General features: G+C 45.4%; 1 protein-coding gene across 1 annotated transcript; it reads left to right on the forward strand.

The window, feature by feature from the left end:
* Positions 1-1,300: 1,300 nt before the first annotated feature.
* LOC308041135 (acyl-CoA 6-desaturase-like) lies at positions 1,301-17,481 on the forward strand (the record flags this gene model as incomplete). The annotated part of the gene is made up of 12 exons (XM_080345631.1): positions 1,301-1,507; positions 6,771-6,881; positions 8,250-8,447; positions 8,894-8,995; positions 9,904-10,029; positions 11,869-11,929; positions 12,153-12,229; positions 12,420-12,517; positions 13,639-13,735; positions 15,140-15,219; positions 15,978-16,103; positions 17,430-17,481. The coding sequence occupies 12 exons, from the start codon at positions 1,301-1,303 to the stop codon at positions 17,479-17,481; spliced, it is 1,335 nt and encodes a 444-aa protein (XP_080201757.1).
* Positions 17,482-20,268: the final 2,787 nt, after the last annotated feature.

The raw sequence follows: 20,268 nt of genomic DNA on the forward strand, positions 1-20,268 counted from the left end.
AAAGAGGGGGAAGCGGGGGGGGGATTTAAAAAGGAAAAAGAAACAGGCAAAAAAAAAAAAAGGAAAAAAGGGAAAGGGAAAAGGAAAAAGGAGAAAAGGAAAAAAAAGGAGAAAAGGAAAAAGGAGAAAAGGAAAAAGGAGAAAAGGAAAAAGGAGAAAAGGAAAAAGGAGAAAAGGAAAAAGGAGAAAAGGAAAAAGGAGAAAAGGAAAAAAGGAGAAAAGGAAAAAAGGAGAAAAGGAGAAAAGGAGAAAAGGAGAAAAGGAGAAAAGGAAAAAATGAAAAGGGGGAAGAAAAATGAGAAAAAAAAGAAAAAAGAAAAAAGGGAAAAAAGGTGGAAGGGGGGAAGATGGGGAAGGGAGGAGAGTGTGGGAAAAGGGGAAAGGGAAAAGAAGAGAAGAAAAAAGGGAGTAAGTGGAGAAAGAGGGAAAAAAGGGGGGAAGGGATAGGAAAGGGGGGGAAGTGGGGAAAAAGGAGGCAAAAGGGGGAAGGAGGGGAAAAAGGGGGGAAAAGTAGAAAAAGGGGGGAAAGGCGGGAAAGAGGAGAAGGGAGGAAAAAGGGGAGGGGAAAAGGGAAAAAAGGAGGGAAAAGGGGGAGGAAAGGGGGAAGAAAGGGGGAAATTAAAAAAAAATAGGAAAAAATAATAAAGGAGGAAGAAAAAAAAAAAAAAAAGAGGGGGGAGTGGAGCAGCTTTTGAAAGCAGGAGCCAAAACGCCAAAATGCCGAGGCCAAGGCACGGAGCCGGCGGGGCAGCCGAGGGGATGCCCGCCCGGAGCGGGCCCCGCGGCGGGGGGAGCGGGCGGAGCGGTGGCCCCGCCGGGCCCGGCTTTGCGCTTCGCAAGATCGCGGCGGCCCAATGGCAGCGGCCGTGGCGGCGGGGGGAGCGGCGGGATTGGTGCAGGAGCTCTGCTGATCCCGGCGGAAACCTCGGCGGGACTGAATGGAGGAGGATGCTGGGGGGGGGAGGATGCTGGGGAGGGGGGGGAGGATGCTGAGGGGGAGAGGGAGGGGTGGGAAGGGGCCGAGCTTCTCACAAAACAGGGATATGTGCGTGGAGAAAATGCATCAGTGCGGGGAAAAACCAACCTAGGGGGCACTTCCGAGCAAGCGACGGAGCGATCGCAAGGGCCAGGCAGCGGGAGACAAAGAGAAGGGAGGACATGAGCGAAGGCAAAGGGATCAGCTGAGTTAAATCACGGAAATAAAAAAGCTCTTCCCCTCCGGCACATCCCGAAGAAGAGCAGCGACAGGTCCCTCCCTTCCCCTGCTTTGGGCAAGAAGACAAAGAAGCGAGTTGGCCCCATGGGGGAAGGGGGTGAGAAAGGAGGGGAGTCGGGGGAGCCGGAGGCGCAGATCCGCTTCTACACCTGGGAGGAGATCCAGAAGCACAACCTGAGGACGGACAAGTGGCTGGTGATAGAGCGCAAGGTGTATAATGTCACCACCTGGGCAAACAGACACCCGGGGGGTCAGCGAGTAATCAGCCACTGCGCCGGCGAAGATGCCACGGTAAGGACAGACACACAGACACACACCCCCGCTGTCACCCAGCTCCCATCACCAACCTCTGGCAGGTCCTGGTGGTGTCTGAGAAGCGAGCCAGCTTTTGGGCAGCCTCTCCCCATCTCTCTCTAACACCTGCTGCACACCCAGCTCTTTTTCGAAGAAAAAGGGTTGATCCAAATTTGATGCAGCTCCTTGGCGATCAATTCCATTGAGCCGTGGCAATTCGCGGCATGTGGAAGATGGGTTGGTGGAGATTGCTCGGCTTAAATCCCGCTGTTTTTTGCCTTTGTCTCTTGTTTGTGCTGTGCCTGGAGCTGCGAATCCATGGGCAAAGTGGCCCAAATCTTCCCTTGTGCAGCGTGTAGCTTGTGACACGTCCCAGCAGCCAAGCACAAGAAAGGGTTAACCAGAGGCCTCTCTGTGGTTCAAAGTTGCTTCTGTGTGAGAGAGTGAGCCTGAGGCTTTAAAACAAGGAGCTTTTTAGCCTTTGGGGTTTTTTTTTCTTCCCCCCAGGAGAGGATTCTCTAGAGAATTTAGTTACAGGTTGCTACAGAAAATTTAAACTAAAAAAGAAACCCATTTGCTGCTGCTGCAGCTGCTCCCGCACTTCATAGCCGGTTCAGCTGCCGCTCATGTTTCAGCAGCTTTAAAATATAAATAAATAAACAAAAGAAGCAAAACCAAACCAAACCTCGAGAAAGGAACAAACTGCCTCGGAGATTGTTATCTGCAGTTTGTTATGTGCCGTTTCCCCCCAAGCCACCCTCTTCGGAAGTGCACCCAGAGAGCACGTTCTCACCCCCGGGGCATTAGCCCATAGTTAATAAATTTAAACTGCTTCAGAGCTTTTCCGAATATGTGCATGGGAAGAGAAGGGAGAGACCAAGCTGTGACTTTTAACTCTTTGTCTCCCACGGCTTTTAACACCTTAGCAAGGAGGACGCTCTGCGTGTGGCACAGTCCTCTGGCAAGAATTACCTTTCCTTTTCCATCCGTCTCCATTTGTCTGTGGGCCATGGCTATTTTCCATTCCTTTCCTTGAAGCACTCAGCTGAGTTTTGGTGTTCCTGCCCCCTTCCAATAAATCCTCTGAATGAATAGCTTTCTCTGTCAAAAAGATGGGCCAGGTTTTACTTTTAGCTGCTTAAACACAGGCCTGCTGAAACCAGAGGAATTTGACTCCTGTCCCAAAGAATTTAACTCAAATATTTCCACTAGAAACCAAAAAGCATCTGCTCTTGGCATTTGTCTCGAATCTTTACAGGGGAGAGTGAAACGTGGGTTTGGGATTCTACTGCTTGTCCTCCTCCCACCTCCCATTGCATCGCACTATCCTCTTATGGACTTATCTCCATGAATGCTCTGAAATTGCTCATCACCGCTCTGAGCACTCAAACAGAACTGGCACCTGGTTTCCAGCCTCCCCTGTGGTGAATAACAGTTTACTGCCAAAAATATCTCTCTTTCATTCAGGGTGAGAAAAGCCTCAGGCTTGACACTGTCAAGGTTTAACTAACACGTTTTGTTCTGTGTTGCGAGATATCTCAACTGGGGGAGCTCAGGAGGAAAAGGTGATGATAAAAATTCAGTTTAACATGTTTACATTCCTAGTTTGTACGTGGCTTCCGTTTTTCTCAGGTTGCCCTTAGCACGACGTGTATTTAGGAGCTCCAGCCCAGCAAACATGCACCGAAGGAACCTCAGCATCTTGTCCATTTATCCTGGACCAGTCCTCTAGAGGACCATGTGTGTCCATCTACCACCGCACTCCTCAGCTCTGCCAGGCCACTCTAAAGATACCTTCTTGGCCATGTGTGAGCCAATTCAGCTCAGGATGCTCACAAGACATCTAATTGAGAAGCTTCCACGACATCTGTTATGTTGAGCATGCTCAGCTCATCAGGTTAGGAGCACCCAGGCTTGCTGATGCACAGATTTTCCCCACAGGTTCTAACAATACTGAGCATTTATTAATTTTAGGCCATACTTTAACATGCTGAGACAATATCCTAGTCTGAGACAACCTGTTCTGGTGTCACATCATGCATGGTTGCCTTCACAAAATGTTGCAGAGATGTTCAAGGATGTGAAAGAACATCCTTGGCTAATGGCACTAAGCACTTCAATGATCAGATACTGCTCATGCCTCAGTAATATGAAGCTTTTTTTCACCGAAAGCAGCTGGAATAATTCCCACTTGCCCAATCCTCATAGGACACTTCAGCTTATTTATCCAGTAGGTGACAAAGCTGGGAGGGTCAGGTGTGACTGTCACACAATACATCCAATCTTTTGCCTTTTGCTTTTTATCTCTAATACAGAACTGAAGACAACTCCAAAATTCAGGCAGTATCTTACATTCAGGACCTATTAGTAAAGGAGATGCATAAGATATAGCTAATAAAATAATCCTTCTATTACTATAGCTTTCTGTCTGATGGTGGTAAGAGTATCCAGGAGATGTTATTCTCTCTCCTGCTTGGCAGTTAGCCTGAAAAAAACATTCTCTACATATGCCAATGACATATATATGTATTATTTCTCAAATGAAGGTAAAACTTTCCTGCTGCCAGTATTTCCTTCATGGCGCAGGCTTGCGAGAGCAGTGGAGTGGAAGACAGGTGGTGTGGGTTTTTAAGTAACAACCGTGTTTTGACATGCGTTTGCATTTCTGACCTGTTCCTACCTTTACTTTTCGTCCCATCCGGTGAGAAGTGAGGCTAATAAGTTCAGAAGCAGAGGACGGCTCATGGAAAAGTCATTACAAACATGTTTAGAAAACAGAGAGGCTTCTGGCAGGGAAGCCCCAGGTAGATGAAAATACCTCTTAGGTGACCAGGCAGAAGCTGCTGTTGTGAGTCACCCCCCAATTAATACAACACAAATCAGCAAGATCTCAGCACGGTGGTCAGACCTCCAAAGACTTGTTTATCCTATTAGTTTAAATAATATTGAGTTGATACTCAATACTCTTCGCTTCCCCACTCGTCCTGCTCTCCCCTCTTCTTTCACACCACCTGCAAATTGTGCCAGGGAAGGAAACTAGAAACCAGACCTAACATTTCAGGGACGTTTTTATGGGCCCAAGAGCAGAAAATGCTACAAAAACTAAAGCACTGGTAAAAAAGTTTTAAGACTGGTCTGCTACCAGTTCTGCTACAGCCTTCCACTGTAACCTTGGGCAAATGAGCTGTTTAGTGCATCCTTCCCTGTCTGTACAAGGGAAAGAATGGTATTTTTTACGCTTAGGTGGGCTGGGAAGATAACATGAGGGAGGGTGAAGTATGCAGAAATCATAGCAAAGCAAATTCCTCAAATTAAGGAATGAAGAAATGACCTTTTTCCCCCACCCCCCTTACTTCTTCCCCTGTAGCCTCTGGCGTTTTATGGCTTTTATAATCTTCAAGTCATCCCACAGAGTTTTGTTTCTCTCCTGCACCTGAAACTCTCCCCCCAGCCCCTCTGCCAATGCTGTATCTCCAACGTCTCACCTATCATTTCTTTAAGTTAAATGGCTCAGATCAGCTTTCACTCTCCTTCTTTGCCTCCCACAGCAAAGCCTCTACGGTCAGAGTATTCCTTTGAAGCTCAGTCCAAAGTCTTGGAATCAGGTGAAAGTTCGTGTTGATTCTGGTGGACTTTGGGGCCAAGGTTGTTGGCTGGTATTTTTGAATTAGACTTCTGATGCAGGTCACCTCCCAGAAGGGTCAGTGAGCACTTCCCAGCCTGCCCTTCCTGTTTGGGCCAGAAATGAGATTTTAGTTGGTCCTTACCATTGTTAGGCAATGGGACAAAGGTGGAAAGGTTCAAGTATGATACTCATGACTTCTATTTTTGACTATTCTTTCTCCACCAGCCTTAGCACTTCGTGTAATTATTTATATCTTTACAGCATTCCTAGGTGATTTCCTAGAGTTAACTCCAGCTCTGTGCAGTAAGAAAAGGGCAAGGACAGGGTAAAAGTTCCTGACCTTTATCAACTTTCTGTCTCTACCACTATTTTGGGGTTAAAATTCAAGCCATGCCATGCAAAAAGAGGGGTGCGCAACATCCCAGCATCAAATATATGGTCCCACCAGGCATCTGTAGGACATGGGTAGAGAAAAACACGTGCAACAGGAAAGGAGTCCAGATAACAGTAGAGCCAGGCAAAGCCATGGGCGCCAGGATCAAAAAATATTCTACAAACGAGGCTTTGTGCTTCCTTATTGGAAGAAGGCTTGAAAATATGTAAGAAAATGATTATTCCAGATGGGTTTCCTGCTTTCCCAGCCTCAGGAGTGGATGCGATAGAGTCCGTTGCTGAAACTTAACAAGCTATTTATGTCTATTACCGCATGTTTGAGAGGATACAGAAAATGTAGCCAATGCTCACAGCGTGTACTGAACAAAAAATACACAAACAAGCTCACAAAAGATTAATGGGCCTCGTAGAAGGACAAGCAGCCACATAACACAACACAATAGAAACGACCATTAGTCTTATCAGAGGTATTGGTAACTATCAGGTCTTGGAGGCTGTTAAACACAGTAGCATATTTCAGAGTCATGAATAAAGTCGGTTTTTGGTATAACTGCTTTTTTAGCCACTAGAGAGTTTGATAGTTAGCACTTCAAAGCAATTGCTTCAAGTTCTAGTATACAACCCAGTTTTTGGTTTGGTTCCTTTCTAAGACATATTTCCTGGACTTGCATGGAAGTTGAATTGCCTGGTTGTAGAATCAAGAAGCATCAAGATAGGAGAAACAGAGTCTCCAAAATGAAGAGTCACCACTTTCTGCCCAGCTGTGTTAGTGCTGGCATCTACAGGTCTGGCCAGAAGACCTATTTTTTGTATCTGCAGTCATGTCCGGGTTCAGTCACCCCCTCTCCTGAACTGCCTCCAGCCAGCAGACTCCCAAAGGGTATTTATATCCTGCTGGGGATTTGCACAGGCTCCTCTCTGCCTGCCTTCTAAGTGAATTAACAGGATTGAGGTATTTAGTTGCCTAGGAAAAAACCATTTATTGAGGTGCCTTTCACCATATGTCTCAACAGCATCCCTCGTCTCACCATTCGCTTCCTATAGGTTAAAAAAAGAAATCATGATTCTCCAGTACTGACCAGTGACCGCGGAGATGGAAGTCAGGCTGGGACCCTCTTTCACAGCGACACGGGGGACAAATACACAGAAGGACAGTGCTGGAGATGGATGGGAATGACCCAAGGAGTGGGATGCAACAGTTTATTTCTGAATCTCACGCTGTTACTCATATTTCCACTCCAGGATGCATTCCAGGCCTTCCACATCAATCCCACCTTGGTGCAGAAGTTTCTCAAGCCGTTACTTATTGGGGAGCTTGCTCCGGGGGAACCCAGCCACGACCGAGATAAAAATGTGAGTATTTCTTTCTGAGTTGGGGCTTATGATGGGTATATCCCATCATTTTTTCCCTCTTGGGGTGACCTCCAGGCCACAGGGAGATCATAAAGGTCTCTTCACTTCTCCAGAGAGGGAGAAAAGTGCTCAGTGAGTGATCACCTCTGTCTAGCAATGTGCACATCCCAGTATAGATGAAAATGCATGTGGGACGGGGTGACACATTCAAACTGGCTGTACAAGCCTTTCCTTTCCCCCAGAGCCACCAACAGCTCTGTCATGGTCCTTGTGTCCCATCTCTAGCAGCCCATTCCGTGTATTCGGGATGGACGGGTCCCATCCTGGTGGGAAACGTCAACTGAGACACGTGGGCTAGGACATGTGCACCAGCTCTTGGGAATGGTGTCCCTCCTGCTATTCCTGTGCTGGTGACCAATCTCTAAACCACATCATCACTTGTCTGTTGTGGGGGGAAGGAAAGGAGTAGACTAAGAAGTCTGAATAGACTTCTGAACAAGTTCCTCACCACCTCAGCAAGACCTGAATCTCTTTCACTGCTCTGCAGCTTCCTTTGACAGATTAACTCCCAGGGAAAATTCCTCTTTGAGACTCAAACTGGCTTATCCTGCTAAGCCCAGTAGGTGCAAAGCTCTGGAGAGCAGTCACACTTGTGCCACGAGCAGTAGGTACCTATGGGTGAGGTGAACCAGATGTCTTGTTTTGGTGGCCGTATTTAAGGAGCAGCAACCCAACAAGTTCCTTTTCCACCTGCTCAGCATCCTCAGGGCAGCTCAGCATCCCTCCCAGACACTCCGCTCATCCATTATTCAGGCGCTGTGCACGGCATGACGAGATCTTGCCACGAAACTCAATCCAGTCCCGTTGTTTGTGCCTGGCCATGATTATGATATATCTGCCTCATTCACAATAGAGGAGATGACTCCAACCCGCATTAACCCAGGAATGCTCCTCGTGAATGATCGCACGGTAGCTGACCCAAGTATTAAATAGACGACGGGAGCTCTGGTATTGGGTGAGCTCCAGAATGATGCATAAGTAATAGGACTGAATTCTCCCTTTCTCCAGCTGCCTTTTTGATACCTGTAAAGCTCATTCAGAGGAGAGTCATCAGCTGATGTAACTCTCAACAGAGCCAGGTCGTGCCGCTGATTCACAGCAGCGAGCTTGAATTACCCTCCTAGCTCAAGGTGCAAAAGGTCAGGACGTGGGCTCGGGATGTTTATTCATAGCAAAGTGCTATGAAAACATGGAGGAATTTCTGGAGTGGTCAACTAATGCAAGAACTGGTATGGAACTTAACCTTCTTTCCTCAGACAGATTCAGACTCATGAGCTGCACGCTGTGTCTTGTGCATCTATTTTGCAGTCCCAGCTGGTGGAGGATTTCCGAACCCTGAGGAAGACGGTGGAGGACATGAACTTGTTCAGAGCAAGCCCTTTGTTCTTCTCTCTTTACCTGGGCCATATAATCGTGATGGAAGTTTTGGCTTGGCTGATGCTTTCGTACTTCGGTACCGGCTGGATCACAACTCTCATCCTCGCCTGCATCCTTACAACTTCCCAGGTGAGAGTGGTAGGCATGGAGCATATCGGCTACACAAATCACTCAGGAGAAGGCCAGTGTGTGCTAAACTTTTCATATGACATTAATTACCAGTACAAAACATTAATGCCAGTGAAAAATATTCATGACATACCTGCCACTGTGGTGCTTTCTGGCCACCCCTGCCCACTGCTGATTGTGGCTCATGTATTTTCCTCACCTCTTCGACCTTTCCTTAGTGGATTTGGTAGTGTTAGGTTTGCGGTTGAACTCGATCTTGAGAGTCTTTTCTGAACTCCATGATTCTATGTTCCCCTCTCAGAATGAAAACAGAGATCTTCACCTTCTCACTTCAATTAATTCCCTCTCTTCCTCACGCTCACAATTTGCCTTCTATCTCCATTTCCTTTTGTGCTTAACTCTGATTTCAAACACCTTCTTAACTACTATATTTCCCTTCATCCCAGGCGCAGGCAGGGTGGCTGCAACACGATTTTGGACACCTCTCTGTCTTCAAGAAGTCTTCTTGGAACCACATCCTCCACAAGTTTGTCATAGGACACCTGAAGGTAAAGGGGGTAATGGACCCAGGGCACTGTGGCAACTACGTCCACGTAGCAAACTGCAGCATTTCCATAGCGAGCAGATGCGCAGAGGAGAAGTTAGTGGCCATTGCACATGGAGATGTTGTGCTGAAGAGAGCACAACCGTAGCTGGTAGAGAACGCAGCAGTTCCGCAAGCTTCAGTGGAACCACACCAGTTTATAGCAGCTGAGGACAAAGCTTATTAAATTGCATAAAACCCAATTTTCACATCACATTTTTGCCATGCCCTTCACCTCCTTCACACTGAGGTATATTAGTCTTTCAAACGTCCCATCCTGCCACATTCCATCCATTCAAGATGCCTTCAGAACTTCTATCCTGGGCAAGGTCCAGTGCAGTCCAGGCATCTCAGCATCCACCTGCAGTAGGAACTTATAGAGGTTGGGACATGACTTCATTCATTCTCCCAAATCCATTTCATCTTGCCTGCCTCCTTATGGGCACAGGTAGCAGATGCAAATTGCTATAATAATCAATAAAGCAGCAAGAAGGTTTAGGGATGGACCTGGTAGCGTTAGACTCGACGATCTCAAGAGTCTTTTCCAACCTAAATGATTTTATGATTCAGCTACTAACAACAACTTCACATGTGGGAAGACATGGGGACATGCAACTCACTCAAGATATACTTATTCCCTGATCTTTCCATATGGATGATCTTCAGTGAAGGCAAACCAGCCCTCTGAAACCAGCAGTCTCATAGCAACCGACAGCTTACACACTTACTGCTCATCGCTATTTCAAAAGCAAATAACGGCTTGGCCATAATCAGAGTTTTGCTGGTTTAGTTTATATAAATGGACGGGTGATCCTACCGTCAGAGGAACTGTACTTTTCCATGGGTTAACTCCTTATCCCTGTATTTGCCCAGGGTGCCTCTGCGAACTGGTGGAACCATCGTCACTTCCAACACCACGCCAAGCCCAACATATTCAAGAAGGACCCAGATGTGAACATGCTGCATGTGTTTGTCCTCGGAGATACGCAGCCTGTTGAGGTAAGGAAAAGTGGGGAAAATGTGGAAAACAGTTGTCTTAGAGGGCTTCGGAGAATACTTGTGAGAAAACAAGAGTTGGCTGCATTGGTAGATGGGAATTACACAGCCAAGACTTCCAGGAATGCTGAAAAAGGAAACGTTTCATCCAGGGATTTCATCTGTCTGTGTTGTCTGACAGGAGTTTGGCCATCACACCCTCCCAAATCTTGGGCTGCAGAGCAGGATTTGTTGTGTATTTCCCTATCCATTTGCTGTGTTGACCACAGAAGGAAAGAATTTTGGGGTGGCTTGGGAAAAGCGATGAAGATGGGACTGGAAAGAAGGCAGAAAGCTGTTTATGACAACTTCATCCTACTGGCTTGAAACAGAAAGAGGAGAAAATATGGCGTTCCTCAGTAATTGATCACAAACATTTCAAAACTGATCTTCTGTTTCCATTGAAAAATGTATTTCAACCTTAGTCCAGCTGTGCTCCAGATAACCTGGACAAGGTTCTCTCCACTGGAGCCCTTGCCATGCAGTTGAGGGGATATTGCTCGCATAAGCAACACCTTTTTAAATTATCTAGATATTGTGATGCTGCACATGAAATACCAGGCTATGTTAAGGTATTTTAATTCAATCTGTCCTGCTAGAGCCAAAATATTTACTGTCTATTGTATAACCACCTACACAAAGGACATAAACCATGCACCATCCTTGGTCTTTTTTTACAAAGGAACAAGTAGTTCTAGTTTAAAAATAATAATAATAATAATAATAAATAAGTATATATATATAATCTGCAGTAAATACAATATAGGGGAATACAACATTAAAAAGTTAATGGTTTCTCAGCCAGCTTTTGTGCCACTAAAAAGTAACTCCAGACGCATGTAGGGGATATACATGCTGGTATATGCACATGTATAGACAACACCTTGCACACACAGAAGTTTCAAGAGGCAGAAGGGCTCTTATATTTGACTAAAGTGTAAACCTCCAGGAGTATAAAAAAGCCATTATCTAGAAGATATAAATCAATATCATGCTCTTCATTGCGGAAAATCTTCTGCCTGATGACTGAGTTTAAAAGCAGACAGTGGTCCTACCACTTACAGGGAAAATTAAGAGTGCAGATATTTCTGACAACAAGGAAAACTGAATCTCCCTCCTCTAAAATATCTGAAATGTTAGGCCGGCGTCAGTTTCTCTCAATCCTCATACACACTGGTATATAATCCTTTTCCGAGTGATGCTAAGCAGAGTTTCAGAGCCCAGACCAGAGGGAATGATGTAGCTGATTTACTGGTGCTACAAGAGCTACCTTCATTGGGAAGTTGCTGTGCTAGAAGCAAAAAATGCAAGTTCACAGCAATCCAGATTCCCCAAGCGTTACCTGCCTGTGCAAACATTCCTGGAGCTCAAAAAGAAGACACTTGTGTATAGCTCTAGATATTTTACTAAGGAGATGAGGTTAAGAGACTGGGTGTTCTTGGCTCCTTTTCACTGAAAAGAAATGGGCACGTGCAAAAATGCAGCAACTCAAGGTCCAAACCTATGATTGTAGAAACTCCTCTGCATCTGCTGTAACAGGAATAGTAACACAGAAATCAGTGCAGAATAGCTCCCAAGTAAATGGAAGTTATCTGAATATCAAGCAAGAAGACTTTAAAACAGAATTTACATGTAGCACAATTACAAAGTCAAGGTATTTAACCACACCAAAGCACTTTGTACCTTTACTGGTGAGGGAATTTAGTTAAAACTCCACAGGCAATAAATAGGAAGTATTGCAGGGAATCTTCTCTTATGTGTGAGTATGATAGTCCAAGCCTGAGCTTTCTCTGTGTCCTGCAGTACGGCAAGAAGAAGCTGAAGTACCTGCCCTACAACCACCAGCACGAGTACTTCTTCCTCAGTGAGTATCTGCCCTGCACTTTTCCTTTTTCCCTGAATGCCACTCAACCTTTTGAGGAGATCAGCTCCTTAAGTCTCAACTCATCCTCCCCTTCATCAGGACCACCATCCCCTGTGCAAGCCCCAAAATCGGTTCCACAGATTCTTTCCCTAGAACCAGTCCTAAGTCGCTGGCTCCTCTTTCCAGCCCTCTGATGGCCAAAACGTTTCCCTTTGCTTTGCAGTCTTCCCGCCTCTGCTCATCCCCGTGTATTTCCAAATCCAAATTATCTCCACCATGATCAGGCGCAGGTTCTGGGCGGTGAGTGAAATGTTCCCTCGATCTTTATGGGGTCCGGCTGGCTCGTAAGAGTTCACACTTGAGCAGGGAGGGAGGGTGGGCAGGGGTCACACTTTGCTCTCCCAGTTATCCAGCATCCCTAACACGACCAGCAAGGACACGTTCTATGAGACAGCCAAAGTGATGCCTGATGTCTCCTCTCTTCCCCTAGGACCTCGCCTGGGCCATCAGCTACTACATGCGTTACTTCATCACATACATCCCATTCTATGGCGTTCTGGGATCCCTGTCTCTCCTCACTTTCGTCAGGTAGGAGATAAAGGGCATCCCCATTGCTGTCCACTCCCTCCAGAGCCAGAGGAACCAAGCGTCAGCTTGGCTTTCCATCTTTTAGGTTCTCTGCAGTCATTGACCTCATTGTGTGTTACTTTGGCTATTCCCACTGCTTCACTCTCCTCTGATCATCTCCCAGTTCCAGGTCTCCTCTGCAGAGCTGGTTCTGGTGCTCAGCATCATCCCTGGTGCTGGTGATGGCTCAGCCAGGATCCTCCTCTCTTCCCTCATTCCCTGTTCTCACCTGCTGTCTGATCCCAACACATTTATGCTTTTGTTTTCCCCACTTTGGTCAGTATTGGACCTTTTTTGCGCAAAAAGAAAAGGCATCAGACGTACAAAAACCTTCACAATATTAGAACTTTTGCCTCCACAAAATTTAACATTGCCGTTCATTATTTCGGTCTGCGTAGTTTCAAAACACTTCAGACCTGAGGAAAACAGGAGGTTCAAAAGACATATATTTGTCTAAGAGCTTAGCCAACCTTTTCTGCCTGAAATCATGTTGGAAAACTTATAGAATCATAGAATAGTTTGGGTTGGAAGGGACCTTCAAAGGTCATCTAGTCCAAACCCCTTGCAATGAGCTGGGACATCTCCAACTAGATCGGATTGCTCAGAACCCCAACAGCCAACCTGTTATTTCCAACACTTCCATATATTAAACTAAAAGTGAAATAAGGCAAAATTGCAAATTCAGACCATCTGTTCTTTCAGAAAACGAGCCTAAAGGCTAGAAGGAGGATGCTTCTGCACAACTGCCTTGTCAACACCCATCTAAGTCTCAGCACAGAGAAACTACTTTGGGTAAATAAAGAGAAGAAAGTGAATTTCTGTAGGCTATCATACAGGTGCTGAAAATGCAGTTATATACCATAAGCAGTAAATAAGCCACTCCAAAGCAATACCCTGCCCAGTGCAGAGTTGAGACTTATAGTAAAGGTACTGAGAAAGAGAGGTATTTAATTCCATACCTTGGAAAAATACTTTCCTTACAGGTTGCATCTCCTGTTGCTCCTGGAAAATCTGAGTCTGTTCCCCTCGTATCCCAATCTGCTGTATCAATTATTGAGCTTTTTACCTATTTGTTTTTGAAGGTTTCTGGAGAGTCACTGGTTTGTGTGGGTCACCCAGATGAATCACATCCCAATGGAGATTGACTCTGAGAAGCACAGAGACTGGCTTAGCTCTCAGGTAACCTGGGAGGGAGACAAAACCCCAAACTCAGCCCCAAACCAATTACAAATTTACTTCAAGAGTGGGTCGGTTACCACTATCCCCAGGTATATGGTCTCTGTCCATGACCTTTCCCATAAAGACATTCTCCCCAGAGCCAGTAATGCTGAATTAAGACATGGAAGTCCAAACTCTGTTAATTAATTCTACAATAAAAAGATTTGTTCAGATTTGAGGCAGTATCAGGTTCAAGCTGCTTCCCCGTGTGATCTATTTTAGCTCATACGTACAAGCAAATAGAAGAACCCCAATGAAATTCAAAGCTGAAAAGAGAGCTTAATATATTTCTAAAGTTTATATTTCAGTAATAAGGACTGAAATTAAAGAAAACCCTCCTTTCTACATCTTTTTAATGCCTAGTCAGACAAATCCACCTTTTATTTCCAGTGGTCCAACCCTAGAAGATAATGAGAGCAACTTTGACACAGGCCATATGAATTTGGTATAACTGATCTGAGAGAAGAAATCATCTCATGTGTTAATTAATATAATTAGTATCTGGAGTTGTAATGAGTCCTTGAAGTGAGCTTTCAAAGTCTGGTGGTCAATTTCTCTCTGTTTTGCTAAAAGCACAAAAGCACTTTAAAAAAGGTGCTAAAACCACTTCTTTGTGCTAAAAGCACTATTGGGAAAGCACCTGTTTTAAATGTAACAGGTGAATAGAGTCACTGAAGCCATGGGAGGGTTCAGATGTTCACCTTAAGCTTTTGCTTAAGCACTTTATGCAACTGGAATTTGTAGCCAAGGAGAGGTTGTGAGAATGAGAGAGTTGGGGAGGGGGGGATATATTGGGTGGGAGGGAGAGACAGAAGAAAATGTGTGTGATATAGAGGTAAATCTCTTTGACACTGATGTGGTTTTATGATGCATCTTGAGGGGGTGAGGAGAGTGTCTCTCCTATGGTTACTATGCAGAAATCACAGCGGAAGGGGATTTTAAGCAAGACTACCTAATTTTACAGTTATCAATAGCAAGACTAGCTAAGAAATATTTCCAGAATATTCAGATGTTGCACTTCAGGCAAACAGGGCAACAACCGGGTGGGATGGGAAAAGCGGGTTTGCTCTGTCCATACATTTTTCCTCCCTTGTTTTCCACCTTGATACCATTGTTACCCACCTGATCTTCAACAGGAGAGCTGAGATTTAGTCTGTACTTGGACTGACATGTGACTTGTCACCCAATGTCCAAACTGCCTCCTTATATTGTCCCCTTAAGCCCTGAAGGAGGATTAAAGTTCCTTTTGCTGCAGCCGCCCATCTCAGCGCAGCAGTTTTCTGCCCGGTAGCGCAGCAAGGGCTTCGTTCTGATTTGTAGGGTGAGACTTAACTCATTTTCACCGCTGCTTTCCCTTCCCCACAGCTGGCAGCCACGTGCAATATCGAGCAGTCCTTTTTCAACGACTGGTTCACCGGGCACCTGAACTTTCAGATCGAGCACCAGTGAGTATGGACCCAGAATCATTTGGCTGCTACCAAGTTGTCACAAGACTGGACTTGAGGGCAGGGAAGGTTTCTAAAGGCACATGTGTGGGAGGGGGCAGGATTTTTTGAGCTCTACAATAAGGCTCCCAGACTACTGGGAGTCATAGTCTTGCTTCTACTACAGGCGTGGCATCTCTCTCGCTACCAAATACTTCAGCTTTCACTCCCACAATTTTAGTTTGGGGTTTAATTAGGAGTCAGTGGTACAAATCTACCAGTTACGATGGCTACGGACTCATATCCTCAGCTAACGACTTGAACTCGAGAAGCCATTGCAGAAGTCTCTCCCAGAAGCTCGGGACACTGTGTGGGTACCGTGTTCGAGGAAAGATATTAAAACCAGGGCCATATGGACCATTAGTTTTCAGTGACAACAAAAAATGTAGAAGAGGTTAAAGGGTAAAGCTGACTGGTTTGGAAGTCAGCTTAGGAAACTTCCATGGAACAGCACAGGGCAAGGTGATCCCAAATTCTTCTTTACCTGTGTTCCCTGAGCTTCCAGAGATGGGAAATCAATGCGTTTTCACAAGCCTCCTTGAAGCGGAGGACTGTGAATCACAGACACCTCTCTGTGCCTCTCTTGCTTTTGTCAGCTTGTAGATCTTGAGGAGGAGGCTTCAATAATTAACCCCCGTGAGGAGGCAGACAGAGATGCTCATCCCTTGGGGTTAGTCTCCAGAGTTTTCTCAGGTTTGTTTTCTCTTCCTGTGCTCCAGCCTGTTTCCAACGATGCCACGGCACAATTTCTGGAAGGTGAAACCTTTGGTGAAGTCATTATGTGCCAAGTATGGAGTCCAATACGAAGAGAAGCCTCTTGGAAAAGCATTCGTAGACATCGTTGGGTAAGGCCTTCGTATCATCTGCGCCTTGCAATTCATTGTTAGATGGACATCCTGTATTTTCTAGCCCAGAGAATTCAGGATACTATAGACCCTTCAGGAATACCACGTCGATGCGTTGTAATCTGGGGTCACCACATTAATAATCTTCATGTCGCAGCCCAAGGAACACCTATAGAAATGTTGACCCGCAGCAGAAATGACACAGCTCCACTAATGTAGTACAATAATGCCAGGTGACAACTGATGGGAAAATGCTTCGCTACATCATGGGGGAAGAAATAACTCTCCCCCAGAGCAGTTTCTGCAACCAGAGCACTGCTATCCAAGTACCAAAGTACTTAGCGAGCACCTAGATGGGTACTAACTTGATCTAATAGGGACCTTTTTTATCATACCTTTTTTAATATGCTCTATTTAAGATTCCCTTTTTTGAATGCGGATGATTCTTGCTTTCGGGAGCTGGCAGCATATATTCAGTCTGTAAACAGATAAATCAAGAGAATGAGTCAGGTTGCAGCATGTGCGGTTTCCCATTTGAGCCCTGCCAGCAGAAAAAGGTTGTTCCCTGCGGGTTTAGTTGAAGACTGGTCTAATAATCCTTGTCAGGCAGCCTCTGCGTTAATGTTTCTGTCTCAATTACTCCAAGGAGAATAATTCATGACAGGGAACATGAGAAAGCATTGTACAGTCAAGAGATCTCCACTCTCAAACCATCCTAAGCAAATGCAAATTAAAGCAGGTTTTCCCCAACATGCAGAAAAGGCTGAAAACTGGCTCAAAACCTCCTTTAGTCCTCTCAGCACAGGAAAATAAACGCAATACTGAGACCCAGGTGTTGATGCCCAACATCCCACTGTGTGGTACCCATCATAAGTTCTCAGGAACCATCTTGGCAATTATTTGCCCTCTCAATAGAAGGATCATCTCCTGTAAACAATATAAAGCTCCAGATCACATTGTGTTTGTCAGGAGACTTTTGGGCCCCAAACCAGCTCGGATCTGACACAGAATATTTGAGGAGGTGATACAGATGGGGAAATTCTGCTTGAGAATTCCTGGGGGGGAAGTGGAGAGCCCAGGCAATTCTGCTCTGCTCTTTATTCATGGTCAGAGGTGAAGTTCTCGCTCACTGAGTCTCAAACTGGGCACTTTGGGGGCTTAAAGAGCAAAATAGCTCTTGCTGTATTTACTATACCAGGGAAAGACACTCAGTGTCCTAAGGATTTGCATTGAAATTCAGTCGTGTGTTTCTGTATAGGAAAAAAATGACAGAGGGAAGATTCACAGCCAAAAAAAAAGCCCCTTATGTTTATTTTCTTTCCACAGGTCGTTAAAGAAATCTGGAGATCTATGGCTGGATGCTTACCTCCATAAGTGAACATGAATCTTAATGGGGAGGTGTGAGTGACAGGGAGGGACGGGGGGGTGCGCGGGGGGGAAATCACACGCGTGTCTTTTACTCTCGGATTTCAGTCTATACAGATTTCGGTCTCTATCTACGGGCACAGTTGGAGGGGACCTTCCTCTCTTGTGAACTGCTACTGGTATGGGCTCAGGCAACCTGTTAAATCCAGACAGATTTTAAACGTGCTTCTGAGGATGAGAAGCGATGCCAGTCTTGCACAAAACAGAAGGTTGGGAGAGGATGGAGAGGAGGAGTGTTTAAAAAAGGGCATTAATATCCCACCTTGACCTTCTCTTCAAAAGATTCAGTCTAGTCCTACCTAAACCCCTTAAGGCCCTGATTCCCAGACACAACAGACTTGTTAGGCTTCAGTGACTATTTACAATCCAAGGACACCCCAGTCGGTTTATGAAACTCAAACATGGGAAAGAGGCATTTTGTTATCAAGCGAAGAAATAACGTGGCTCCCTCCTTTCCCTCCCTCCTTCCTTTCTCTAGTCATAGCATCACTTTAGGAAAAGCTGTGATACTGACCCTGGACAACTAATGTGTAACCGCCTCTCAGGAGGGTTAATATAGTTGTATTTTTATGAGCAGCCCCTATTTCCAAGGGTCCGTGGAAGATCTTTGGGCTTAAAGAGCACAATATCTCCCTTAGGAGAGAGTCTATTTTTAATGAGCAGCGGGTCTGGCATAGCAATGTGGTTGTCAGTAAATTCCACGAAAGACCAAAATAAGGCACATAAGCAAAACTTACTAATTGCTCGTGAGTGCTCCCGTGTAACCACAAACGGTCTTTCCAGCAGAGCGGTTGGGCCGCCTGCTGCAGGAAAATGGCATTTCTGCCTGTTTGCACACGCCTGGCAGAAACCAAACCTCTTTCTGTTTGTCAGAGGCCAGGAGCAATGGGACTGTTTACCCTTCTCTTGGGAACAATCAGCAAAGAAAAGGGGTTCTCCCTGCAAAAGGAGGAGCTGCCCGACCATTTGACTTGGTCCCCCGGCCCTTCGAGGGGGCAGCTGAAAACAGAATTAACCAGGCGGTGCTGGTGCTATGAAACCTTCTGGAGAACTCTCTTACAAGTTTTCTAAAACTCCATTTTTCTGCCTAACACCTAATTACCGAAATCCATTAATAGCTTATTGGGAGATACGGTTGAACAGCTTCCAGGTGCTCCTGTATCAGGCAACCTGATCCCAAATAAATCAAGGGCTTTAGATTCAGTTGTAATACAACCGAAGAGACCTACCTACCTTTTAGTTCATGCTCAAGGGCTGTGGTTTCCAAAGCAGCCTCAGCACACTCAATACTCTGGTTATTAGGCAATGACTTTGCGCGCCTTGTTACTCTGCTCCGCTCTGAAACTGGATCCTCTTTGGAAAATCCTTGAATGCTCGTAGAATGTCACAGAACCAGCGAGGTTCTTCATGCACAGAGACAACCCTAGGACTTAAAAAAATCAATGTATCCCACCACCCCACACCCTCTTTGGAGAATGAGAATGTTTCTTTGCTTACAGATGGGAAAGTCGTAGGCAGGACTGCAGTTTAAGCCAGCGAGTAATACTTAAGGTTTGTAAAGGGCTTATTCTGGTGTTCGTGCCCATCGTTAAGATGGTAATACCTGAATATCCCTATGAATGGTTAGGATGAAAAGCTACTGTCTCCGGGGTGTCTGAAGCTCAAATGGACTTTGAGCAAATGTTATAGTTGGTTTCTAATAGCATAAAGAATAACGTCCTTCCAGCCAGGTAGTAACGGGACTGTGGCTAACATTGTAAAACTGCCTTAATACGTGCATCTCTTTTTCTGACTCCTTGAATGTATCTGGCTGTCTCTGCTCCAGCAAGGACGACCACAAGCACTCAGTAGCATCAGCACTGCAACCTTTTCAATATCCAGCTTATTTTTCTGACAGTTTGTATATTTTCACCCCTCCAGTTCTCATTTGCAGAGCAAATATTTCCTCAACTACAGATGCCTCTTCCTCCTTAGAGCTGTCCCCTCTTCTCTCTCTTACCTTTCATCTTGGGAAACTGTTTGCTTTTTAACACCTAGAGAAACTACAGCAGACTGACAGCTCGGCCTAGGTAAATAGTCCAGGCTTAGCAGCTTGGCTTTCCTGCTTGCCACTGACCGGTCTACTGGAAGGACTGTTTTTCTGCTAAAAACCCAAAGTACTGCCAACACCGCAGCCTGGCCTAACAGGAGGCAGCAGCTACTACTGATGGTGAACTTGAAACATTCAAGAAGAACAACCACGCTACAAGATCTACAAGGAAAGACCAGCTCTTAGGCAAATGGGCATTTTTTCCCCCAAGATCTTGGCGGAATATACAAAAGGGAAGAAAGGAAGGACAGGAGAGATCTTGATATTAACTCTTCCCCAGGGACTTGCTTCTTTCAGACTCCCAAAAAATTCCCTTTTCGTGAAAAATGTTCAGTTGCTCAAACCCAGAAATAAAAACTGTGCAATGCTGTAGTCAGAACTGATTTCAGTAACCGATGGTTACTTTTTCAGGCAAAGCCTCTCTGGTTTGTATAGTTTCTTCCCCTCCCTCCAAAAAATCCCAGCCCTCTATTTTGGAATTCAAACTGTTTCGTACACGCCTTGATGTACAAGTTCATCATTTAACCAGAGCAGGTCAAACAGATCCCTGAGAAAAAGCCCTCAAAGCCTGGAGCAATCTGTTACAATTTTAAGAAGCACCAAAGTGCAATTAGGTTTACAGGAGATATTCCAGAAGTTTCAGTAAAACTG

The sequence above is a fragment of the Nesoenas mayeri genome (genome assembly GCF_963082525.1).
Source record: "Nesoenas mayeri genome assembly, chromosome: 5".
Lineage (NCBI taxonomy): Eukaryota > Metazoa > Chordata > Aves > Columbiformes > Columbidae > Nesoenas > Nesoenas mayeri.